The 27,125-nt window shown below is 46.9% G+C and overlaps 1 protein-coding gene across 3 annotated transcripts; it reads right to left on the reverse strand.

Annotated features, from left to right (window-relative positions):
* Positions 1-482: 482 nt before the first annotated feature.
* On the reverse strand, positions 483-23,848 carry galnt17 (polypeptide N-acetylgalactosaminyltransferase 17). Of its 3 annotated transcripts, none has more exons than XM_076976998.1 (13): positions 23,078-23,848; positions 22,510-22,980; positions 22,008-22,287; positions 21,671-21,854; positions 20,725-20,891; positions 11,229-11,403; positions 10,874-11,071; positions 10,481-10,598; positions 10,104-10,289; positions 9,864-10,001; positions 9,323-9,418; positions 7,613-7,774; positions 483-1,774 (listed from the first exon to the last, which is right to left on the reverse strand). In XM_076976998.1, exons 2-13 carry the CDS (start codon positions 22,510-22,512, stop codon positions 1,628-1,630), a joined length of 1,854 nt encoding a protein of 617 aa, XP_076833113.1. In that variant the 5' UTR covers positions 22,513-22,980; positions 23,078-23,848; the 3' UTR covers positions 483-1,627. The 3 variants fall into 3 exon arrangements, with proteins under 3 accessions (XP_076833113.1, XP_076833112.1, XP_076833111.1); XM_076976997.1 differs by having other exon boundaries at positions 22,510-22,585; positions 22,824-23,848; XM_076976996.1 differs by having other exon boundaries at positions 22,510-22,603; positions 22,824-23,848.
* Between the last annotated feature and the right edge of the window lie 3,277 nt (positions 23,849-27,125).

Here is a 27,125-nt window from a genome sequence, read left to right on the forward strand (position 1 = left end):
TTCGCCACCCCAAAATTTTCTGACGCCCCCTCACTGAATATGTTCTGGCGCCGGCCCTGCACCCAGGACCACCAGGATTAAGGATTTGTCATTTCCAGTGTCAAGACATTCTAATACTAATGGACATTGTATTAACGACATAACGTTTCCAGTTGTTGCTATGGCAGCAATAAAATTAGGAAATTCAAAGAAACACTATTGGAACTTTAAACCCCCCCAGAATAAATTTGATGATTTAAACATCTACTTCTGCTACATATAACCAGGTTCCTCCTCCTATGTGAAACTATCCATCGATCTGAAACTTCCTGTGTCTCCGTTTCTGTTTACTTCACTACAATTTTGAATATCCCGGTATCTCTCTATCACTCTTAATTTTATATATATATATATATATATATATATATATATATATATATATATATATATATATATATATATATATATATATATAGTGTGTGTATATATATATATAGTGTGTGTGTACGCTTGCACGTGTATAAAGGATTAAGGTATATAAACACAAAACTACATGTTCACCTTAATAAATAATAAAACTTAGAAATTGACACCAAACAGTTCAGTGGACATATTCCAAAATGGAGACAATATGGAACTTCCTTATATGGGAAAAAACAATTCACACTTCACTGTGTGACCTGCCTACGGAAGACTTTTAATTTGAAAAGCATTGTCACTAAACGTTCCTATGCCTGAATTTGTGACACGTCTATTGCACTCTGTGTACTACACATGTGAGAGCACTGCATCCTTTTACCATTAGCAACACTCTCATTGGCTGACCACTCGCTACAAACCACCAAGTGTTGTTTGGGTGCCAGGAAGCCAGAACTTCTCTCTCAACAGTAGACAGAAATGGGTCAGATGCCATTAGAATATGGTGCCTTCATTAGAATATGGAGCCTTCATTAGAATATGGAGCCTTCATTAGAATATGGTGCCTTCATTAGAATATGGAGCCTTCATTAGAATATGGAGCCTTCATTAGAATATGGAGCCTTCATTAGAATATGGTGCCTTCATTAGAATATGGAGCCTTCATTAGAATATGGTGCCTTCATTAGAATATGGTGCCTTCATTAGAATATGGAGCCTTCATTAGAATATGGAGCCTTCATTAGAATAAGGTGCCTTCATTAGAACATGGTGCCTTCATTAGAATATGGAGCCTTCATTAGAACATGGTGCCTTCATTAGAATATGGTGCCTTCATTAGAATATGGTGCCTTCATTAGAATATGGAGCCTTCATTAGAATATGGAGCCTTCATTAGAACATGGTGCCTTCATTAGAATATGGAGCCTTCATTAGAATATGGTGCCTTCATTAGAATATGGTGCATTCTTGCATGGTCCAGTATGTTTTGTTCATCTGTTACGGATCTGCCGGAGCAGTTCTGATCCACTGGAGTTCAGAACACCAAACACCACAGTTGTTTTTAAAGTAATCCAGACGTTTTTAAAGTAATGCAGACGTTTTTATAGTGATCCAGACGTTTTTATAGTGATCCAGACGTTTTTTATAGTGATCCAGACGTTTTTTATAGTGATCCAGATGTTTCAGTCTGCACAGCCCTGGATCCTTCTGGTGGGGGGGCGGGGCTACCTCAGGACCCCTGCGGCTGGTGCATCGTATTTCTGATGGTCCACCTCTGACCGGTGCAAGCCTGCAGAACCAGCGCATAGCCAAAGTTGACACTGGCCCGCACCACTTCCACACAGCGGCCCGTGGCCCGGTTCACGATCGAGTCGTTCTGTAAGTCAGGAGAGTCACATCAGTACAGTGCAAGGTGCTTAAATCACAAACACAGACACTGGACATGTGACCTCTGCAAAGGGTCACATCAAACACACCTAATGTAGACAGTGGTCACTCAGTATCGCCTGGTACAGGGAAACAGTCGTCTTCCTTCAAAGATGGCAGTCATTTGATCTTTCTTGGCAACAGTCAGCATTCACGCGGAGTCATTTGTTTATTTGTAAATGGCTCCGCAGTGCACAACTAGTTGATTGTAACAGGACTGCAAATCAGCCATATGTCATATATGATGATATCATCATAACCTACTGATGAACACATCAGCTGTTTTAAATACAGATTACATGAATTTCAATTGAATTCAGATGTATTTGCATGACACCTCTTACAACAAGTTATAACAGCAGCTTTACCAAACCCAGGTCCAAACCCCAGTGAGCACACCAAACGCAACAGTGGCGAGCACAACAACAGTAAAAGCATGAGGAGAAACCCGCCAGAGGAACCAGATCTAAAAGGGGAATGATGAGAGTGCTAACAGCACTGTGGCGCTGTAGGAACGGGCAGACGTAGACGCCATCATAGTTCACTTGTATTAGCTTGACATCTAGGGCTTGAGTGCTAAATGCTGAGCTAGCCAACACAACACTGGGTTTATCTGAGACAGACTACTGGACAGGCAGATAGATTAGGTAGGAACTTGTGCTAACAGGCGAGTGTGTGAATCTACTGCACACAACTAGATACTAATACATTCACTTCCAAAGAGAAGTTTGGGTATGTAACCCGTACTGAAGGCGGTTTGTGCTGTGTAACTGCTCCATCAGACGGTGATGTGTAGGAAGCAGTGGCCGCCGCTGGTGCTAAAGGTTTTGAGGGGGGTGAAAACAAACTGAAAAATTAAAACACATACAATTCACACAAAAAAGGTAACACCCATATCCCAGCAAGACTGTACGGTGTTTGGTAACTAGCAGAAGAATACGCGTATTACATAAACTTGTTGCCATTCATCTTCTAATTGTGGACATTATGAACATTGCATGAAGCCAAAATGAGGACGTTTTAGGTCACTCTGGGGGTCAAGAGACCAGACGTGGGTGGAAAGGAGAAGACAGGAATGAAGACAGGAATGAAGACGTTCCAGACGGAAATAAATGTTCCCCCAGGGGAGAAGGAGACTTATTCTGTGCTTTACTCGAGTATACTGATGGTTGGCATACGACTTATCTGTCTGATCTTGTGTCTCTGAATGGTGTTTATGTATATCGGTCCCCAGTAAATTCATACTCTGGTATTGTGGTTAAACTATCTGATTGTGTGAGCACTGAGCTTCCTCTCACACCCTCAGTTCCCTTCTCTGCTCTGGGCACAACAGCAGTGCTGCGATTGACAAGTGTGTTGCTTTCATCTTACTAACATTCGTCCCCATGTCTCCTTAGTAAAACCTGTTGAGACATGGCAGAGTGTAGCTGTTGGTTGGGGAAAATGTGCCAGTTACATAATTGGGGCAGAGACTGAATATTGTAATCTTGTACAATAGTGCGTTATCAGTGTTTAAATGCATGTGGGTGCTGGTACTGATGCTGGACGCAGCGTGATGATTTGTGAGGAGAAGAAGTGCAGGTTCAATCCTGTAGATATTTTCTCATGGTGGCACCACGGCCAGTTTCCCTCTATACAGATCCAGCTGCAGAATCAGATACCCGACCTGGGGAGCTGCACCCAAGACTGGCTGAGGTGCTCCATGGGGTTCTGGGAAATATGATGTGGGCCTTGTTAAATGCTCCACGCCAGTCATGATTACGCCCAAGTCAAATTTCTAACCCAAACCAACCCAGTACTTGTTGAAGCCTGAGGCACTTGAAAGGCATTAGGCCTGAATTTGAGGCACTGTGACAGAAAGGCATAATAGTGACATGCCCAAACTCACCAGTCAGAACACCCATTATTCCTGGGAACAGGCCACGCACCCCTCAGACCAGACGACTGGAGATATGTGTAGGACCTACAAGTAATAATGCCACAGTAATTCCTAGAGCCCCGGATGTGCCCGACCCACCGTATACGGAGGCAGATCTCACATGAAGATGAGTCAAAGGATTTTTCAGTGTTCCTGTGCATCCTGACATCTCTGCACAGGGACTCTAGCTGCTTCAAGAACAGCTTGTGTCTTTTTAGGATTGAGCTCTTACTCAAGCTGGTGTTGCAGACTGGCCCACCTTGGGCGTTACTGACCCAACACGACCTTACATGCACGCGTGAATGAAAGAATGGCTGTATGACTTATCTTACAGAAACATGGGGACCACCAGAGACCTGTTGCTTATTTTTCAGATAAACTTGATCCTGTTGCAGCGAGACTTCCAGTCTGTCTGTGTGCTGTGACCACAGCAGAGACGGTGATGGCAGCGTTCAGAGACATTGTGGGTTATTCTACACTGACCTTATTGGTCCAGAGACATTGAGGGTTACTCTATGCTGACCATATTGGTCCAGAGACATTGAGGGTTACTCTATGCTGACCATATTGGTCCAGAGACATTGTGGGTTATTCTACACTGACCTTATTGGTCCAGAGACATTGTGGGTTATTCTACACTGACCATATTGGTCCAGAGACATTGTGGGTTATTCTACACTGACCTTATTGGTCCAGAGACATTGTGGGTTATTCTACACTGACCTTATTGGTCCAGAGACATTGTGGGTTATTCTACACTGACCTTATTGATCCAGAGACATTGTGGGTTATTCTACATTGACCTTATTGGTCCAGAGGACCAGGTGGAGGTGGACCTGGGGGAGGTGGGCGGGGCTGTTCAGGATGATGTGTGGCTCAGTCCTTTGGGCCAGCCGTGTTTGACTAAATTCAGGTTTCCTCATTATGCTAAGTTGACACATGGGAAGACATAGTCAAAAGGGGGGATGATCAATCAATTAAAGTCCCATTGGATCACACACCGGTTTACTAATTACGCTCAGAAATTCTGTCAGCAATGTGTAATATGTGCACAACAGAATGTGGAGAGAGGAACACAGATGCAACAAGCAGCACAACCAATACGTGAGAAACCTTTTGACCATCTGCAAATGGATTTTGTAGAGCTCACACCAAGTGAAGGGAAGAAACTCTGCTTGGTAATTATAGACATGTTTTCAAATGTGTTGAAGTTTTACCACACAACACCCGACAGGAGTCAGACGCTGTGGCCAAGGCCCTGGTAAGAGAAACCACTCCTAGGTGGGGCATTCCAAGCAAAACATCTGGTGATGGAAGACCTTTCATCAGTGGGGTCCTGAGCAGTGGGTGCACAGCGCCCAGCGAGGGCGGGGGGTACGTGCAAAAACTAAATTGTGCTGGACCAAAGACCTCCCCATCGTTCTCATGCAGATGAGAATGCAGGTAAGACCAACATGGGCTGAACCCTTTTGAAATATTGTCTGGGAAACTGCCAAACACCGGAGTGGGTCCAGTAAAGCACAACAGCCTCGTTGGCTGTGAAGATGCAATATTAAATTACTGTGTACAGCGTTCTTCTACTCTGAACTCCATAAGCAGGTTAGAGAAGCACTTCCCGATCCTGCCGCCTGTCCACTGCATGACATCCAACCCGGAGAGTGGGTGGTGATAAAGGACTTCAGCACCAGGTGGAACAACCCGAGGTGGACAGGGCCCTTCCAAGTCCTCCTGGTGACGCAGACAGCCGTTAATGTGACGGGACGGACCACGTGGGCCACGCCAGCCACCGTAGACGTGTGCCACAGCCAGTGGAGGAGCCAGAGGACAGGAAGACAGAGGAGGAGACTTGGGGCTCCTGACTTCACTCTGCATCCTGTATGAAAAGTGGGCCAGACTGTTTACGTTCTGGTAACACGTGAGAACTGAAGAAAGACATGGAGGGTGAAGGGGACAGAGTGGTAGAGAAGAAGAGATCCAGAAGAATGGTGATGTGCTAGTGGGTTCAGTGATAAGAGGAACTGCTTTTATTGTGAAATAGTGTCAGTCATTTGGTGGAAAGCGCGTGAGAAGGAGACGTGAGGAGCACAGGGCGGGTCCACGTGACCCTAACAAAGGAAGCAGCTCCATCTCAGAGAGGTTTGACCAAGTACAAATGCGTCAACTCCGTCAGTCTGAAGGGGCGGAGCGGACCACACTCGGCAGAGGCCAGACTGGGTTCTGATTGGTTCTGGTGGTGTGGGCGCCAACTGTATCTGTTTTTGCTACATACACAGGAAGATGTGCCGTGGTGGCAGTGAGTTATCTTACGTTCCTCACTACCCATAAACGAGGCAGCAGGGCTCCAAGGAGAACCGAGTGTCCTGATGAACACCAATTAACTAGTGAATCCCAGTGATTTATTGAAATAATGTGGCCTACGTGTGGGGTGGATAGCATTCGTAGGGGTTTGAATAAAGTCATCATAAACATTATCAGCTGGCAACATCTGTAAATAGCACCATTACCGCAACTGAAAGTATTAAAACAGATATGACTGCACTGAGACTAATGGCAGAACAGGATAGGATGACGTTAGATATAATCCGTGCTAACGAGGGAGGTGTGTGTGTCATGGAGAACAGTGTTGTACGTATATACCCGCTAATGATGAGGGCACAGACAACATTACCCTGGCAGTGGGGAGGGTGAAGGAAGCAGCAGGAGGCCTAAGGCCGCATCTACGTGGTGGAGGTGGTGGGGGTGGTGATGGTGTGGGTGATGGTGGTGATGATGATGATGATGATGATGGAGGTGGTCTTGGGCAGGGTGGATCATGGCAGCTACACCTGCAGTCATAGCTGTTGTGGACCAGTGGTGTGTCAGTGGTGTGTCAGTGGTGTGTAGCAGATCGTATCATATCAGACTCATCTAGATGACGGCGCTAATGAGGACAACAAAGAGTTTTATGCAGAAATTGAATCAGTATATAAAAACCAGGAAGTTGAGGCGGAGACTGAAGGAGATCAGACACATGATTGGCTGGAAGAGCATTACCATGTGATTGATCCTATGTTCAGTCAGGTGTAAAAATGTTATCAAATGATCCAAGTAATTAAGGAAATAAGAAGGTTTATGATGAAGGTTTTAGTTCATAATCCACGGCTATTTGTTGTGAATACAGTTCATTTAAAGCATTTTCAAGAATTTTAGCCAAAATTCCAGCACTTTTTAAATCTGGAAAATGCAACATTAAAATTCAGCATTTACAAGGATTTCAAGCACCCATATAAACCCTGAAATTGCATCTGTCCTCTCCAAACTCTTTTAATCTTCAACCGATCGCATGGTGAAAGGGTTTGTTTGTAAGGATAAAACTGACGTTTCCTTATTATGTGCCAACTTAAATGGAAACTGTCCAACAACGAGTTAAATCTTTCCCGTCGTCCTGGTCAGCTAACAGCTATCAGAATACTAACGCCAATTATCGAGGATAATCCAATCACATAAAAGGAAAAATATACAACTATAATAATGATAGGCTGCCAATAAAGGTAGGCGTGTCCAAGGGGCAGCAAACTTTAAGGCAACCAATTAAAGAGCTTCTTCAGATCACGTGCTTGCCAAACATTTAAGGACCTCCATAGACACGCAGTTAGTCTAGCGCCCCCCCATACAGGAAGTGTGTATATATATATATATATATATATATATATATATATATATATATATATATATATATATATATATATATATATGTTTTATATATATATAAAACAAACAAACAAAAAATCCCCAACTGACCAGCCGCCACTGGTAGGCCCACTGGTCTGTCAGAAGGTGGCGCTATTAAAGCGCGTCTACAGTTCTTTCTCATGAAGCTGCTACATGTACCTGTGCAAAGGTCCAGGTTTTCTGGTGAATGTTGGAGACTCTGTCACAGTTGAGGAGTTGAGGCACACTGCTGCCCCTGACGTCCACCACGCAGCGGGTGTCCTCCGCCGTGCTCCCCAGGGGCCCCAGGTACAGGTGGCCGTCTTTGGTGTAGCGGCCCAGCTGCAGGACACACAGGGCCGTGTTCAGACCAGCAGTTCACACAAGATGTTTCATGCACATCAGAGCAGGCGAGACTGTCTGCAGTCAGAATTGTAAAATTGATCGGCTGAAACTAGAAACTCTGATATTTTCTTTTCCTCTAAACCATTTTGATAGAGTTGCGTAGTTTCTGCTCAGACCACAGGCATCATCTCATTTAGCCCGTGGGCAGGTGTGACGGGTGTGGGGGGTGTGATGGGTGTGGGGGGTGTAGTGGGTGTGATGGGTGTAGTGGGTGTAGTGGGCGTGTTGGGTGTAGCAGGTGTGGCGGGTGTAGCAGGTGTAGCGGGTATAGCAGGTGTGGTGGTGTAGCAGGTGTGGTGGGTGTATCGGGTGTAGCAGGTGTGGTGGGTGTATCGGGTGTAGCAGGTGTGGTGGGTGTAGCATGTGAAGCAGGTGTGGCTGGTGGAGCAGGTGTGGTGGGTGTAGCAGGTGTAGCGGGTATAGCAGGTGTGGTGGTGTAGCAGGTGTGGTGGTGTAGCAGGTGTGGTGGGTGTAGCAGGTGTGGCGGGTGGAGCAGGTGTAGCGGGTGTAGCAGGTGTGGCGGGTGTAGCAGGTGTGGCGGGTGTAGCAGGTGTAGCGGGTATAGCAGGTGTGGTCGTGTAGCAGGTGTGGTGGGTGTAGCAGGTGTAGCGGGTGGAGCAGGTGTGGCGGGTGGAGCAGGTGTAGCGGGTGTAGCAGGTGTTGTGGGTGTAGCAGGTGTGGTGGGTGTAGCAGGTGTAGCGGGTATAGCAGGTGTGGTGGTGTAGCAGGTGTAGCGGGTGGAGCAGGTGTGGTGGGTGTAGCGGGTGGAGCAGGTGTGGTGGGTGGAGCAGGTGTAGTGGGTGTAGCAGGTGTAGCAGGTGTGGTGGGTGGAGCAGGTGTAGTGGGTGTAGCAGGTGTGGTGGGTGTAGCGGGTGGAGCAGGTGTGGTGGGTGTAGCAGGTGTGGTGGGTGGAGCAGGTGTAGTGGGTGTAGCAGGTGTAGCAGGTGTGGTGGGTGGAGCAGGTGTAGTGGGTGTAGCAGGTGTGGCGGGTGTAGCGGGTGGAGCAGGTGTGGTGGGTGTAGCAGGTGTGGCGGGTGGAGCAGGTGTGGTGGGTGGAGCAGGTGTGGTGGGTGTAGCAGGTGTAGCGGGTATAGCAGGTGTGGTGGGTGGAGCAGGTGTGGTGGGTGTAGCAGGTGTAGCGGGTATAGCAGGTGTGGTGGGTGGAGCAGGTGTGGCGGGTGGAGCAGGTGTGGTGGGTGTAGCAGGTGTAGCGGGTATAGCAGGTGTGGTGGGTGGAGCAGGTGTGGTGGGTGTAGCAGGTGTAGCGGGTATAGCAGGTGTGGTGGGTGTAGCAGGTGTGGCGGGTGGAGCAGGTGTGGTGGGTGGAGCAGGTGTAGTGGGTGTAGCGGGTGTAGCAGGTGTAGCGGGTGTAGCAGGTGTGGTGGGTGGAGCAGGTGTGGCGGGTGGAGCAGGTGTGGTGGGTGGAGCAGGTGTAGTGGGTGTAGCGGGTGTGGCGGTGTGTGCAGTGCCAGCCTGCAGCTCTACCTGAGGTCCCCAGCCGTGGCAGGGGTGCAGACTGGCCGTGTGGTTCTCCTTCACACCCTGGTCCACACACAGATGACTCACATTGGTGTTACGGATCTGACGGACACACGTGTGAGTGGATGAGAAACACCCAGAAATCTCCAGTCCTCCCATTTAAGTAAAAAAACAAACAAAACAGTGACCCCTGTCTCTAAAGTCACAAATATGGTTACAATTACGAGTTTTCATTTTTCATAAACTAAAATAGATGGCAGTTATAGTGCTGAATTATGGGATGTCTAGATTTGGCCTCAAGGATCAATTCTTCAGTGTCCAACATCAAGAGGATGATGCACTTTCTCTAGTAACACTTTTCCTTTCTATACATAATATGCAAATATATTCAAACAAAAAACTATAGGTGAAATAAGAAATAAGTATTTTTCTGCATGAGGTAAAATTGTTTATCGGTGTTAATTACTGCTGTTTCTCTAAAATATACATCCTGTAAGTTTCAGCATCACAATCACTTTATGTCATAGTCAGATGTCACGATTCTCACCTCTCCATAAAACAGAGTGCTGTTGTATCTCCTCATCTCAGGGTAGATGTTGTTGAGGTACCACTCGAAGTCCTGACATTGGAGGCTTCTCCTGAGAGCTACGCGCTCTGAGATGTCTCCAAAATCAATACCATGGTTCTGCACTCCCACGAGGAGACAACAGAAGAACACACAATCCATATTCAGAAGAACCAAGACTCACATGACAGCGTTGGATTGGTGGATGAACTTGCACCTCACCTCCATCGGGATGTTCCAGGCCAGGTAGACGTTGGACTTGTAGTCGTCCATCCACACCTCGGCCACACGCAGGGCATTGCGCCGGGTGTGAAAGGCGATGTTGTTGTGGTAAGGCTTCTTGGTCCTGGCGATGTGGGCCACTCTAGAACATGGCAGGACCTCCATGCTCCCACCACACATCCAAACCTTACACACACACACACACACACACACACTCAGAGCTAATAGTCACACATTATATGAGTGATACTCTTCTGTGCTGAGTGCACTTAGCCAGTGAACAGTGAACACACATGGGGAAATGCTTTGCAAGCTTAGACCTGATAGTCAGTTGATGTTTATGGTCAGTATAAAATGGAGGCGTGGCTGTCTCTTACCCTGATTCCGAGCTCTACGTTTTCTCCACCGTAGACATCCATCCCTGAGTCCAGCAGGCCCAGTTCTCCAAAGTAGTCCCGATTTGCCACAAAGGAGCAGCCAATCATTGCAGGCGTCCTGAAACACACAGCCAATCATTGCAGGCGTCCTGAAACACACAGCCAATCATTGCAGGCGTCCTGAAACACACAATTTCTACCTTTTTTCTGCTCTGCCACATTGTTGCATGTTGAAAAAACTGAAACGGTCAATTATGTCAATTATCATTAACAGCCACTAATGAAGAAGTGAAATTTCAAGTGTCAATTATTATAAATTCTTATTCAAGGTAGCTGGTTGTGCCTGAAACTGTGTCTGGGTCTGGTATTTGAGAGTATGTTCCGGAAACAGACCTGATTGGGGCAGCGGTATCTCCATTGTCCCACCACTGTTTTGGGGGACTGATGTACATACACCAGAGCTCCCAGTTGAAACCATGGCCTGAGTTTTCATAGCGTTCCAATTCGAAGGTATCATGTTTAACGTTGTCTATGGAGGGCAGAATAACCCTCTTGGGGTTCTCCTTGATTCTGGACAGAACTGGTTCAGCCCTTGTGTAAGAACCAAACAGGATCATTACTGCCTGAGACAAGTGTTGTGAGGACATTTCTAGAAATGCACATTCTTTATAAAGTACCATGTTTAGAAAAGCATTATTTCTAGAAATATGTCCCCTTTGGCAAAGTGTCTTCTCTAGAAAAGTCTTACCAGGTGGGAGTGAACTCCACGTGGGCGTCAAAGAAGCCCGTCACCTCGCCCGTGGCCTCTTTCCAACCCGCGATGCGAGCACGGATCAGACCCTCTCGCCGCTGGTTACGCACAATCTTGACGAGTCCCGCGTAGCGCTTGTTGACGTATTCTTCCAGTGGCACCTTCAGCTGTTCTGTCATGAACATCAGGGGGAGAAGGTGAAGCTCTGATACTGCTACATGGGCGCATCACAGCTCTTTAAATGTGCCGCACCGGAGGGAACCAGTTTCTCATATTGCGTGTTTGTTTTTTACATCCCTTTGAGCTGTGCTGAAGGGGTCCAACCCCACCGCAGGTTCTTCAGAAAGGGTTTCTTGTTGTTTTTCTGTTCCATCATCTACATTCTGAACACTAGACATGCTCACCACGCAGCACTGACATGACTGGGCAGAGAAGGTTTTGTTGCTTGTTTGTGTGCCCTGATCACTTCCCCTCAGAGATGTCTGGTCATCCACCACATCTCATGTGAGGACAGATGGAGCTGTCTCTCACGGGAAGACTAGCGCTAGTGTGATGGATTAGACATGGATGCTGCTATTCACCATATAAGCAAGGAGCGAATAGCCTACCTCTCCCAGTTACAGTGTCTACCTCTCCCAGTTACAGTGTCTACCTCTCCCATTTACAGTGCCTACTAGTGTTGTCACGATACTAAGAATTACAACTTCGATACGATACTTTAAAAAGTATTGAAATTCGATACGATTTTCGATACCAAAGTCAGATATTGTGCTCATTTCCGTTTTAAAGGCTTTTATTTATTTTTTATAAACAAACATATTGTATTTTGTTTCACAAATGTCAAATAAATAAAAGGTGTAGTCCCTACCACATTAAAACAGAAAAATAAATTGTCACGTTGAGGACCCCGGCCCCTCCCTTTTGGGCGTGTGTTTACGTAGTCTACGTGCATCGTCTGCGTCTGTGGATATTCCGTGGTTATGGTTATGTCATGTGATAATCCGTCTCACCTGTGAATCGTCTCGTAATCACATGGGGTTAATGTGGTTTGTCTATTTAATGTGCGCTCGCGCAGTGTCCTGTGCTCGTCGTTGTCTGAGTCTGCACGTTTTGTGTACTATGTACGTGTTTCTCGTGCGCTGATTGCGCAACACTATATATATCAGTAAAGTGACGTTTGCTGAAACTGGAGGATTCTGTGTCTCGTCCTTCTCGCCGCACCCATCGTCACAGAACGACGAGCCGACCAGAGACACCCGAACATGCCAGGCTACAAGACCAAGCCGAAGAAGGGCAAAAAGCCCTGCAAACGGCATCACCGTGCCTCTCCCTCCCCTCCGCGCCATGAAGCCACGCCGACGTTAGAGGAGATGGAGACGGACCCGGCGTGTGCCTTCCAGCTGGCTGCGGCTCGGGACTGCGAGCGCGACAACCCCGAGCTGGCGGAGATGATCCGCGAGGGCGCGGCCAGGACATGGAGGATGAGGCGAGACCCCCCTCCGTCCTGCGCCCTCTCGCCTCTGAGGGTAGGCTCATGTGTGGTCGGCGCCACCGCGTCTACCCCAGAGGAGGAGTTTGGGGCAGAGGACTCGGAGGAAGAGGTCTACCCTCCGCCTGAGGACTCCGCCTCCACAGTGGACTACGGTGGGGGAGGGGATGAGGAAGACTACCCCCCCTCTATAGGCGACGCCTCCACCGTGGACTACGGTGGAGAGGAGGAGGAAGAGGAATACCCTCCGTCAGAGGACTCCGCCTCCACCGTGGACTACGGTGGAGGGGACGGAGAGGAATACCCTCCGTCAGAGGACTCCGCCTCCACCGTGGACTACGGTGGAGGGGACGGAGAGGAATACCCTCCGTCAGAGGACTCCGCCTCTACCGTGGACTACGGTAGGGAGGAGGCGGAGTCGGAGGAAGAATCAGAGGACGAGGATTACCTCCCTCCGCCCGTGTGCTCCTCTCGCACCGCAGAGAAGGGTGAGGAGGAGGAGGGCTCCTACACTACGGAGGAAGAGAGCCCTCCCCCCTCAGAGAGGTCTGCGGAGACCGTAAGAGGGAAGCGGACGCCCTCTTCCGCTCGCTCAAGAGACAGTGCTATGGACTGCTCCCGGGGTGGCAGCCCGGAGCAGCCCATGGAGTGGAGTCGGGGAGGAGAGGAGGAGGAAGAAATGGAGATCGAGGGGGACCGCTCACACGGCCCGTTCGGTCAGTCCGTCAGCCGCGACGCACCAGGCACGTCAGCCCGCCGCGCTGCCCCTGGCACGTCAGCCCGCCGCGCTGCCCCTGGCACGTCAGCCCGCCGCGCTGCCCCTGGCACGTCAGCCCGCCGCGCTGCACCTGGCACGTCCGCCCGCCGCGCTGCACCTGGCGGAGAGTCCGCAGCAAAGGCAGGAGGAGCACCGCCTACCGCAGCGCCTGCAGCACCAGCAGCTCCGGACCTCTCTCCCCTGCTCGCTCTCCTCCTGGCGCGAAGCCTGGCGCCTGTTATGTGTTTGTCTGTGCCAGTGTTTGTCAGTCTTCCCCTGTGTGTACCAAACCCGTTTTTCCCTCTTGTGCCACTGTGTGTGAACGTGCCTGTGTGTGTGTTTGTGAACGTGCCGTTTAATGTGTTTAACGTTTTTTCCCCCGTCTTCCCAGGGAGGGTGTGCTAGGCGATTCGTGATGGACGCTTCGCCAAGGGCAGTCACCTCCCAGACGCAGGACTGAGCGCGTCGGATCCGCCCATCGTCGTGGGTTCGGGGCACTCGGTCCTGTTGGCACCCCGGGACGGGTAGTGCCCTTGGAGGGGGCGTCTGTCACGTTGAGGACCCCGGCCCCTCCCTTTTGGGCGTGTGTTTACGTAGTCTACGTGCATCGTCTGCGTCTGTGGATATTCCGTGGTTATGGTTATGTCATGTGATAATCCGTCTCACCTGTGAATCGTCTCGTAATCACATGGGGTTAATGTGGTTTGTCTATTTAATGTGCGCTCGCGCAGTGTCCTGTGCTCGTCGTTGTCTGAGTCTGCACGTTTTGTGTACTATGTACGTGTTTCTCGTGCGCTGATTGCGCAACACTATATATATCAGTAAAGTGACGTTTGCTGAAACTGGAGGATTCTGTGTCTCGTCCTTCTCGCCGCACCCATCGTCACATAAATAATTGCACATTAATATAAATTAACATAAATAATAGTAGTGCACTCTGGAATTCACATTTAGAAGTTAAAAAAGGCTAGTGCAAAAAGTGTATTTTAAGTATACTTTAAACAACTTCTTTAAGTAACTAAAACTTCAGTATTAGAGTTCAGTATTCATAGATGATTGATCCATTGTAGTACGATCACTCTTTTTTTCTCCCTGTATGCTGTCGCACTTACGGCTCTTAAACCAATATGACAAACATTTGGTAGGATACCATAATCGGACACATAATATTGTATGCTATAATACTAGAAATGGGAATAATCACCAACCTCTTGGAATGTTTTGTACAAATATGCGTGCCTTCAGGTGTTTGGCCAGATTCGTTGTGTTAAGCTAGGTTTAAACTTTCGCGAGTGACCGTAGCGCGCGAGTCCGCACACCTTGTCCGCGTGCTTGAAAATGCTTGAAACAAATAGCTGTCTGACTGAACCGTTCTCTTGTATTACGTTAACAAATACGAGCCTCTTGTAATTCCAGGACGAAACATGAGAGAACGTGAAGACGTTAAGATTGGGCGTTTTGAAAATAAACAACCATTAAATAATGTGATAAAAAAGCGAATAATTTCGAGTATATGTATAAATATTTAACTAAAGTTTAACGTGCTGGGAAATATTGAAATGGACCTTGAAAGTGACGTACAAGTGCTTTAATTCCACCTTGTTGGTGTATGAACCCTACAAACATGACTGTTCATTGCGCTGCGGCGCGCGCTAAGTTACAAAATTCTAGAGGTGCACGACCTCACGAATTGACAGCGCACGAGGCTACCGCGATTACATCATTTTCACCGCGCGGACCCTCGCGTTGCTCGCGGCGCGTCAAGTATAAACCAGGCTTTAGCGCCCTTCGTTGAAATGTTCCGAAAGCACCGCCTGCAAACTGGCTTGTTCATGTCCTTCGGTTTTCCATCTGTATCTGCTTCGAATCCAAAGTATTTCCACACAGCACTTCTGCTGCTTTCCTTGTTTAATTAAGACGAGCTGCGAACACACTGCGTTTGTTTTAGCTGCCATTTCAGCATTACCAACTGTTCTGTGCATTACGGAACCTTGGGTGGGTCAAACGAAAGCGCATTTTATGTAAAAAGAATCGATTGGCTCCTTTGGTTGGTACAGCTTTAAAGCACCGTTTGCAGACCGGTTTTGATGTGTCCACGGGGTTGCCATGACTGTCTGAAATGTATGTGAATAATTCCATATTTCGCTTCGTGCGTGTAGTTTTTCAACAAGCTGAGGACGGTCCGCAATATTGCTTGTATTATCAGCCATCGTACACGTTTCTTCTTATTCTGCAGAGAGGAGGCAAGCGCTGCACTGCTGTACGCGCACACTGCCCCCGTGTGGCACTCTTTGGAAATACTGCTCTTAAAAAAAACGCACTTAGTCCTATAGCACCGATACTAAGCAAACTGGGTATAGTACCGTTTTTAATGACGAAGTATCGCGATACTACTCTAGTATCGGTATACCGTGCAACACTAGTGCCTACCTCTCCCAGTTACAGTGTCTACCTCTCCCAGTTACAGTGTCTACCTCTCCCAGTTACAGTGTCTACCTCTCCCATTTACAGTGCCTACCTCTCCCAGTTACAGTGTCTACCTCTCCCATTTACAGTGCCTACCTCTCCCAGTTACAGTGTCTACCTCTCCCATTTACAGTGCCTACCTCTCCCAGTTACAGTGTCTACCTCTCCCAGTTACAGTGTCTACCTCTCCCATTTACAGTGCCTACCTCTCCCAGTTACAGTGTCTACCTCTCCCAGTTACAGTGTCTACCTCTCCCATTTACAGTGCCTACCTCTCCCAGTTACAGTGTCTACCTCTCCCATTTACAGTGCCTACCTCTCCCAGTTACAGTGTCTACCTCTCCCAGTTACAGTGTCTACCTCTCCCATTTACAGTGCCTACCTCTCCCAGTTACAGTGCCTACCTCTCCCAGTTACAGTGTCTACCTCTCCCATTTACAGTGTCTACCTCTCCCAGTTACAGTGTCTACCTCTCCCATTTACAGTGCCTACCTCTCCCATTTACAGTGCCTACCTCTCCCAGTTACAGTGCCTACCTCTCCCAGTTACAGTGTCTACCTCTCCCATTTACAGTGTCTACCTCTCCCATTTACAGTGCCTACCTCTCCCAGTTACAGTGTCTACCTCTCCCAGTTACAGTGTCTACCTCTCCCATTTACAGTGCCTACCTCTCCCAGTTACAGTGTCTACCTCTCCCAGTTACAGTGTCTACCTCTCCCATTTACAGTGCCTACCTCTCCCAGTTACAGTGTCTACCTCTCCCAGTTACAGTGTCTACCTCTCCCATTTACAGTGTCTACCTCTCCCAGTTACAGTGTCTACCTCTCCCAGTTACAGTGCCTACCTCTCCCAGTTACAGTGTCTACCTCTCCCATTTACAGTGTCTACCTCTCCCAGTTACAGTGTCTACCTCTCCCAGTTACAGTGCCTACCTCTCCCAGTTACAGTGCCTACCTCTCCCAGTTAGTGTCTACCTCTCCCATTTACAGTGCCTACCTCTCCCAGTTACAGTGCCTACCTCTCCCAGTTACAGTGTCTACCTCTCCCAGTTACAGTGCCTACCTCTCCCAGTTACAGTGCCTACCTCTCCCAGTTACAGTGTCTACCTCTCCCAGTTACAGTGACTACCTCTATCAGTTACAGTGCCTACCTCTCCCAGTTACAGTGCCTACCTCTCCCATTTACAGTGCCTACCTCTCCCAGTTACAGTGTCTACCTCTCCCAGTTACAGTGTCTACCTCTCCCATTTACAGTGCCTACCTCTCCCAGTTACAGTGTCTACCTCTCCCAGTTACAGTGCCTACCTCTCCCAGTTACAGTGTCTACCTCTCCCAGTTACAGTGCCTACCTCTCCCAGTTACAGTGACTACCTCTATCAGTTACAGTGCCTACCTCTCCCAGTTACAGTTCCTACCTCTCCCAGTTACAGTGCCTACCTCTCCCAGTTACAGTGACTACCTCTCCCAGTTACAGTGCCTACCTCTCCCAGTTATAGTGCCTACCTCTCCCAGTTACAGTGCCTACCTCACCCAGTTACAGCGTCTACCTCTCCCAGTTACTGGAGTTGACATTCAGAGTCGAAAATAGGCTGCTGGACTGTCTCACGGAGGCTTTCATTAAAGGAAGATCTTGCATCCTGGTTCGCTCTTCTAATGCTGGTGAATTTTGAATCACTAGGGTTAGGGTTTGTCATGTTGAGATGTTGTTTAAGTTCATACACTGGCTACCAGTACAATACAGGATAGACTTCAAGATGTTACTACTGGTCTATAAATCACTTAATGGTGTAGGACCAGTGTATCTATCTGACATGCTGCAGAGCTATGAGCCAGGCAGAAATCTTAGATCACTAGGAATCAGTTAGTCCTGCCAAAGGTAAGAACTAAGCAAGGAGAGGCAGCGTTTAGATATTATAATGTTTCTAAATGGAACCTGCTGTGGGGAGATACTAGAAGAGCTCCAATGTTAGATAACGTGTGCATATGGAGCTCTAACTTAAGAAAACTTGCATGTAATGAGATGGCACTTCACAGACAGCTTCCGTGTGAGGGTATGGGGCAGCTCGCAGAATTGCCATACCTCACCCGCTAGGGGGCGCTATAACATGCAAAAATTTGCCCCATGCACTCAGATTGGCCGATCCACATGAAACTTGACAGACATCATCTATGGGCCTCTGGGAACCAGGTCCTAAAGCAGACATGCCATACTTCCAAAATGGCTGACGTAATCGGCCAATCAGTGATCGGCACGCGTTTGACAGGCTTACCATTGGTCGATCTGCACGAAACCTCTTGGGTGTGGACAAGTGCACGCCCCCTATGACATAATCCAGCCGGGTGTCGATTGGCCACTGGGGGGCGCTATTGCAAAAAAAGCAAGTGTATCCCCTACATAATTCCACTTGGGAACATGCAATTGGACTCTTTTGATTCCTTGCAGTAGTGCGAACAACTTTCCCATTACATGTCCTATTAAAAAATGCACAGTTTATTTACAGTTAATAATAGTTTGAAATCATCACTTTTCATACTCCTCCTAGGATTTTCATACTATCATGTCAAGAAAAGTCTTATAATACTCTACAGAGTGTGAAATCAAAAAACAATCCAAAGATTTTGGATTTGAGGACACTTATACCTGCTAAATATTTTTTTAATGGACAGCATCGATACATATAATATTCATATTCTTAAAGCTCTTTCATATTTTACCCAATTCTGACCAAAATGCACAAGCCCATTCAGAATCCCATCCTGAACAAATTTGTCAAGTTTCATCTAAATCGGTTATCGTATGGCTCTACAGTGCAGTATTATTTACAATGCATAAAAATGCATGTAAAGTCACTCTGTCACCTTCTCCTTCTCACACGCATGCAGGCTGAAACTCACACTCTCAGTCTCTCTCACACTCTCACCCACATTCCCCCTCCCATCTCTGTGCCCTAAGTAAACATTGCTCTGGCTACCTAGATCTCTCTGTGTCTATTAACCAGGCACACACACATACAGGCGCAAGCAGGCCTTCCTATAGCATTCACAATGACACTTCCCTAGCCATACCCACCCATATCTCAGTGACTAACACATGCTCATACAAACTGATATTTGGCTTATTTTTTGTCTCTCTCTCACACAAACACACAGACACACACACCTTTATACCTATATGTATGTATAGTTTCTATGTATACTTATGTATGTATGTATTAGTATATGATGTCATAGTTTGAGTACATACACTACCACACACACACACACACACACACACACACACACACACACACACACACACACTTCTACCTAAATTTATGTATAGTTCGTATGCATATCTATAGTATATGTATAGTATATGTCAGTCATGCCAGTGATATCAGACATGCCAGTCATGTCAGTTACATCAGTCATGTCAGTTATGCCAGTCATGTTCTGCCAGTCATGTAAGTCATGTCATGCCAATCATTTCAGTCCAGTCATATCAGTCATTTCAGTCCAGTCATATCAGTCATGTCAGTCATGTCAGTCAAATCATCAAATCATTACAGTCATGCCAGTTATGTCAGTCATATCAGTCATGTTAATTTTGTTCGTCATGGCAGTGATGTCATTCCAGTCATGCCAGTCATGTCAGTCATGTAATGCCAGGCTTTGCAGACTACATTCATACTTTGAATACACGGGCAGTCATGTTAGGCGTGCTAGGTGTGTAAAGAGTGAATTAACAAAACATAGTCTCTGGCTCCCTCAATCTCTCTCTGTTGGTAATATACAGTCCCAATCATGTATAGACACAAGCAGGCCTTCCTATACTGTTCACATAGATGCAGCCCTAGCCAGATGTGCTATTTCTGTGTCTCCCTTTCTGACACACACAGATGTCATCACACTCTACATCTGTAGAGCACACACTGGCCAAACCCAAACAGCTTCTTTTCACTTTTAGGTCTAAAGGACCTTTTGGGCTTCCTTTTGCTTATTGAGGCCAAAATGCCTATTTGTGTGTGAACCCGCCTATCGCCGCTTGCGGCTATATTGTTCATATTGTTATCATTCTATTTTCTATTTGATTTCCTTTAAAAATAAATTTGCTTTGCATTTAGCAAACAGTGCTGGACATACTTGATCTCTATCAGTCATGTTAATTTTGTTTGTCATGGCAGTGATGTCATTCCAGTTATGTCAGTAATGTCAGTCACGTAATGCCAGGCTTTGCAGACTACATTCATACTTTGAATACACGGGCGGTCATGTTAGGCATGCTAGGTGTGTAAAGAGTGAATTAACAAAGCATAGTCTCTGGCTCCTTCAATCTCTCTCTGTCGGTGATATACAGGCCCAATCATGTATAGACACATGCAGGCCTTCCTATATTGTTCACATAGATGCAGCCCTAACCAGATGTGCTATTTCTGTGTCTCCCTTTCTGACACATGCAGATGTCATCACACACTCTACATCTGTAGAGCACACACTGGCCAAACCCAAACAGCTTCTTTTCACTTTTAGGTCTAAAGGACCTTTTGGGCTTCCTTTTGCTTATTGAGGCCAAAATGCCTAATTGTGTGTGAACCCGCCTATCGCCGCTTGCGGCTATATTGTTCATATTGTTATCATTCTATTTTCTATTTGATTTCCTTTAAAAATAAATTTGCTTTGCATTTAGCAAACAGTGCTGGACATACTTGATCTATGGGAGGTGGCGGGTTACTGTTGTCACAAGCGTTTGGTCTGATTTTCACCATCATCACTGTTGTCACAAGTGTGTGGTCTGATTCTCACCATCGTCGCTGTTGTCGTCCACCAGTATGATCTCCTTCAGCAGGTGGGCAGGAGTGTGATTGACGGCAGAGTGGACTGAGCGCAGGATAACTGACAGTGCCTCGTTCACGAAGATGAAGATCAGTGAGATCTGTGGCAGATCTCGTGGATAAAACACCTTCTTGCACCTTCAGGAACAACAACAGACCCCAGAAGAAGAAAAAACACACACTCCTTCATTATCACTGACATAACATTTCACTGCACTCTTAAAAGGAGGTGGTGGTGCGGATCAAAGACTTTCCTTTGATAACGCGGGAGGAAATAACCCTTCCGTTCCCTGCTGGATCACACACATTTGTGCTAACAACCTCAGAGCTTTGTGGGAGTGGTGAGAAGCCTCTTACTACAGTTTGATTGTACCAATTGGACCATATGCAGCATAAGAAGGAACTGTCACATTTTAGAACAGAACAGGTGTACATGAGTCTGTCCACATTCATTAATGCAATTTTAGCCAAAGACAGCTGTTAAAGCTCTATAAAAGTCTGTTATACCTTTGGTCTTTATATCTCGATTGCACTAAGATAAATGATCTTAGGAAAAATGTCTTTGTCTAGGGCTATGTAGGCAGCCCTAATGAAAAATTTCAACATGGTCTAGTTTTATTAACTAATCAAAAAACCCTCTATGAGGAGGTGGTCTTTCTTGTCTATCAATTCATTTGTGCATGCACAGTGGCAGGCTTTGGAGGATTTGGATGAAGGGCGTAGGGAGGGAGACTCCTCTGGTGTCCTTGCGCAAATCTTTGCAGACGTCGGCAAGAACTACTAACTGTATTCAGTATCAGTAAGGGAGCAATGATCATGAGCTTCAACAACAGCTTGGTCAGCTTTAGTTAAGTGAGGCAGTGGCTAACTACATATATCCATCTCTGGTTAGTGACAGGAATAAATGTCCCACTCACTTGCTTGGGCGATAGTCTGGGATGGACCGGTCCAGAGAGATTCTGTCACTCAGAAATGCATTGTAGCCATATTTGTCCCGAAGATATTTTGCTTGCTTCTCCTCTGCTGGAGTCAGAGTGGCGGGTATGCCACCTCTCCCCCTCCCCCCAAAGCCCTCAATGAGTCCCAGAGACTTGGACAAACCTGTTGAATATAGGTGAGAATGAGAAATATTTTAAACTGCTAATACATAATATAGAAGAACATGCCTGCAGAAGGATGAAGAACAAAACCCTGCAATTAAACTTTCACGCCGGTGATATCCATAATTACAGCTACATGAAGACAGAGTTGTACCATTCAGCTGTCTGTAGACAACATCTTCCAGTGACCCGAGTCTCCTCAACAAGACCTCGTGCGTGATGCTCGCGTCCCGAGCGGATCCGTTGAGACGCGTCTGTCCTCGCGCGTCGGCGCGCGCCCGCGGACCGGGGGTTTTGCTCGTGCGTAAGTGACACTTGCCCCAAAAAGTGATGAACCCCGCCGCAGCACACGCGTTCAGCACCAACAATATTTTCCATCTTCTTATCATAAAAGCCATCAAAGACGTTGGTGTTCTGAATCCAATGAGGCGTATCTTCAGAAAAGTGACACAAATAGGCTTATGAACTAATCCGTGTTGAAAATGTTCTCAAGAGAACTTGTCAGATATAGCTTTAATTTCGATACAGTTAGCAAGTCTCCGAAATATTATTAGCTAAGATTTAGCCTACCAATTGTAAGGTGAAGAAATGTTATAACTGCAGCTCTTTCGACTTCAATGATTAGCATGTTTTATGATTTCACTAGAATATCTTACCATGTCGTACTGGTTGTTCAAGTTTTCTTTATTCAGAGAGCGAAGTGAGTCACAGTAGACAGCATTATGGGTAACCCTGTGTCAAAACATAAACCTACCAGAACGTGGCAACATATACAAGGGGACAAGGTATTAACTATTACAACACTGGTGAGACGCATTCTACTAGAACCAAACGAGCCCGTCCATGAAACGTTATTCGTGTCTTCACATTTTAGTAAAAACTGCATATAAAAATACATCTGAAGGCTTTAGAAGAGCACAGCAAACGTGTCTGTCGTGGTGTCAGCCCACTCTTGTGTCTGGTGTTTCACCTGTTCGTCTTCTCCGGTCCCTCATCGCTTCAGTCCTCAAACGAACATGTACCAGTGGAGTAGAGGAGAACCGTGGAGGAGCCACAGCTTTACGACCCTCTCTACAACACTACTGATGACACGGGTCCAACCAGAGAAGTGATATTTTAGGGTTGATCTGAGCACACAGAGGTTAACAGACGCAACATCGCTTCAGTCCAGGCGAGGCTGAATACAGAAATGTTCCTCTCTAAACGTTCATGTCCATCCTTCACCTTCATTCCTTCAGTTCACCAACACACGACGTGCTCCGCCATACAGGTCGACTGCTCTGAACATCTTCAGCCGGTGTGCCTACATGATGCTGGAGCAAAAGACCCTCGTAAACACGGAACCGATACCACAGGAGCACAAATGAAGCGCAGACCCCGTTATGGTGCAGGAACCGTTAGGAGAGCCACGTCTTTCAACTCGGCAGGTTAAAATACCTAGAAATAGAAATTATACTGCAGATAAGCACACCGTAAAAACCGATACGTGTCGATGCTTGCGGCGGTCGCGCAGATTTACACAAACGGCATGTGCAGGAATGCAAATTCAAACAGGACTTGTCGAAAAAAGAAAGATATCTGAAGTTAATTTGGGAAGTAACGACGAGTTCTCCTCCAGCATCTTGACAGACTTTCCAGCGCTGCTCGCCGCCGCCCGGATCTGTATACGAGGTTCAGAATGAGGTCTGCGCTTCTGATCAGACCTGCATGTGCGCTGCTGTATCTCATCAATAGCTCCAGTTTTCATGTGGCTGCTGTTACAAACATGAGCTCTGCGCATGGAAATATATTCAGAATAGTCAACAGTTTATGAATCTGTAGATATTAAATATTAAAGTCAACCTATTGTTGTCTGTCAACTAAATCCAGTAACAATAAATGTATTTAGTACTGAATGCATTGAAGGCAGCTAAGATTCTTTGGACTTTGCCTGGAAATGTATCAGAAATGGTTTGGTTCGTGTGTGTGCAGGAGGATGTCACGGTGCCGTTCATGGCTGAGTGGGTTTGGAGGAAGCGTTCCTCTCTGTGGCACCTTCACACTCTGGGAATGTGGAAGATGAAGTAGGTCACCCAGATAGCAGCGGAGCTCCACCCACCCACCTTAGCTTCCCCCATCTTAGCCCCACCCACCTCAGATTCTCCCATCTTAGCCCCACCCACCTCAGCGTCTCTCCCATCTTAGCCCCACCCAACTCAGCTCCTCCCATCTTAGCCCCACCCACCTCAGCGTCTTCCATCTTAGCTCCACCCTCCTCAGCTTCTCCCATCTTAGCCCCACCCACCTCAGCTTCTCAAATCTTAGCCCCACCCACCTCAACATCTCCCATCTTAGCCCCGCCCACCTCAGCTTCTCAAATCTTAGCCCCACCCACCTAAGCGTCTCCTATCTTAGCCCCACCCACCTCAGCTTCTCCCATCTTAGCCCCACCCAACTCAGCATCTCCCATCTTAGCCCCACCCACCTCAGCTTCTCAAATCTTAGCCCCACCCACCCTCCTACCATCTTAGCCCCACCCACCTCAGCTTCTCAAATCTTAGCCCCACCCACCCTCCTACCATCTTAGCCCCACCCACCTCAGCTTCTCCCATCTAAGTGCCACCCAATTTAGCTCCATCCATTTTAACCCTTTAGTCTTTAACAATAAGGCCATAATATGGGGTATTAGGGAAAAGCTGTTTTTTTTTTTTTGCAGTACTCAAAATGTAAATCAAGCCTAAATTATATTGATATACTAAGTATTAAATGCTCTGTAGAAAGAAAAACAATATGATGTGTCTTTGAGACTTTGAGATTTGGTGAAAAAGTAGAGTGACCTGTTGGTTACCAAGACATACAGTACATAATTAAAATGACCGCAGACAAAAATAGCAAACTTTCGACTTTAAAGATTTTGCAATTAGCTCCATCCAAGAGACAATCTTCTTGTTTCTGATTACAAAACAAGCAGGAAGTTCCAACAATACAGCTCAACCTTCTTACCATGGTGGAGTGGATAATCAGTTGTGCTCAGGCCATCATAACAGGATTGCTCTGAATCACTAGCACTGAACACACCCTTGTTATCGCCACGCTGTGAGTCAGAAACCACAACAGACTTCAGAAAGGCTTCCATGATCTTTATGTCAAAATGGATGAACTTGGGATGTGTTTCTGTTTGTGAGTTTGTGAACCATGTGAAGTAGAGCGTGATAAGGTCGTAATGATGTCCCAGTGTGACATCTGTGCTGTAAGGAACGCCACTGTGTGGAATGAGTGTTCATCTGGTTATAAGCTTACAAGCTTAAGTGAATATGACCAACATAATAGACCCACTGCTTTCAGACATTTCTTTTTTAATTGATACATCACTGTCACCCACAAATATACATACCAACACAGGCATAAGCAATTATGGGTAAATGGCAACATGTCAGTTCAAGCCAGTAAACGAAGATCAGGTCTATTGGTCAGTGGGTGGTTATGAGCTGTGTCTTTCTCCGTTGATAGCAGCATGTCTGCTGGTCGGCTGAGTGCCAGTTTGCCCAGCACAAGCCCATCTCTCGTGCCCAGGTCGCCCCACGGTGTTGTTTGGTGAGGCCAGCTGGGCCCTGGGCATTATCTGCTTGAAGTTAGTGACAGATGAATAATTTCATCAAAGCCATTTTGTGGGCTTCCTGTATATGTCTGGTGGAGGGCCCAACCTCACACAGGAAGAGTCGCCGACACCCTGCAGACGGCCCTGTGTGTCTGGACTGGTTAGGTGCCTCACCTCCCTACAGCATTGAGACAGTTTAAGGAAGGCGTTATTTTTGTGTGTTAGAATTGAAATAATGCTGTATGCCATTGAGAACGTATAATGGGTTACAATTCAATGTTTTCAAAGCTTTAGTGTCCCCATTATGGTAAATACTTCTACTAATAGTCTTTTACAAGTATTCCATGAGATTCATAATTAGTCTCCTGAATTAAAAGCTAATTATACCACAAAGTGCTCCTGTTCAGGATGTGAACGCATTCTAGAGTGACTGTGAGACCACATGACCGTGGACCTCGCAGCACTAGATAATCACTTCCCTTCTGCACTACTGTTTCTTAGAACTGTGGGCTGCATTACGAGAGCAATTACGTCCTTTATCCTGCAAGCTTCTCCCACATCTGCTACCGTCGGCAAATCTTCCGTCAACTTGCAGCCGGGGCGGAGACAGGGACGCTCAGAGCTCAAGACACATCTCTGGGTAGACGAGCTGTTTTAATGCCTTCGCCCAGAAGACATATGTTCAAAGGAAATGCGAGAAGTTCTGGATTAGTGCCGTGCTTGCTTGGATACACAGCATCCCTCTCTGCAGTTCTACTAGATTAAATATTTATAGGATTAGGAAGTAAGAACGCTGACATTTGAGCATTACGGATTAATCAGACAGAATATTCACCATTTGGATTATATTTTTCGGTAAAGCCTTTTTAATAGTAAAAGTCATGTGAAAGTTGATATCACCAATACATCTACATCTAATATATCAGCACAGTGTCAGCCACACCAATATTACAAGAATTTACTCTCAATAACTGCAGTGACAAGTTTCTTTAACAGACTGTTTCTTTTTCATTCATCTCACAAGCAGAGATTCTAAGAGGCAAATGTACATGATAGCAGTTTGGGCTCTGAGTGCCCGGGGGCCGTGTGTGTGTGTGTGTGTGTGTTTGGGGGGGGGCCTCAGAAACTTTCAGCCAGTCTATTAAGGCCCCGGTGTCTCACAGCCTGCAGCTGTGCTCTCCTGCTCCACAAAGCTGAGTTATGTAAGTGGGCTCAGCCCCATCGCACTGTGCCTGTGATTCCTACACGCCAGAGGCTGCACACGTAGAGAAGATATCTAGGTTATGAAAGATGGAGTTATACTGAGCGCATCGCGTGTGGGGGTGCCGTTCAAAGCTCGACGCACTGATTAAAGTGACAGTGCTACTAATGGTAGCGTATCAAAGTGTGTCAGTGAGTCCAGGACGATCAGTGCTAGTCTGAGTCCAGGACGAGTCCCAGCGTGGGCCGCAGGGCTCTGTGTGCGGTGTAGAAGACGTTCCTTCACGCCACCTTGGTGCAGTACGTAGGCCATGAGGGACACTGCAGGCTCCGTGCTTCTACACCCAGGTGACGTCCTCCCCCCAGAGCTGCCAGAAATCAGCCCCCAGATCACTGTGATGATGCTCAATTAAATTCAGTTCAGCTCATCACTGTTCACATACAGCGATACCTGTACAAACTGACAACACTGAAACTGGCGAAGGTTTAGAATAC

Source organism: Brachyhypopomus gauderio, chromosome 16 (genome assembly GCF_052324685.1).
Source record: "Brachyhypopomus gauderio isolate BG-103 chromosome 16, BGAUD_0.2, whole genome shotgun sequence".
NCBI lineage: Eukaryota > Metazoa > Chordata > Actinopteri > Gymnotiformes > Hypopomidae > Brachyhypopomus > Brachyhypopomus gauderio.

Coding starts and splice junctions, on each gene's coding strand:
- galnt17 (XM_076976998.1), bottom strand. Junction 21,855..22,007: donor TGTCTACAGACAGCTGAATG/GTACAACTCTGT, acceptor TATATTCAACAG/GTTTGTCCAAGTCTCTGGGA. Junction 11,072..11,228: donor GTGGAGTTCACTCCCACCTG/GTAAGACTTTTC, acceptor TTCTTACACAAG/GGCTGAACCAGTTCTGTCCA.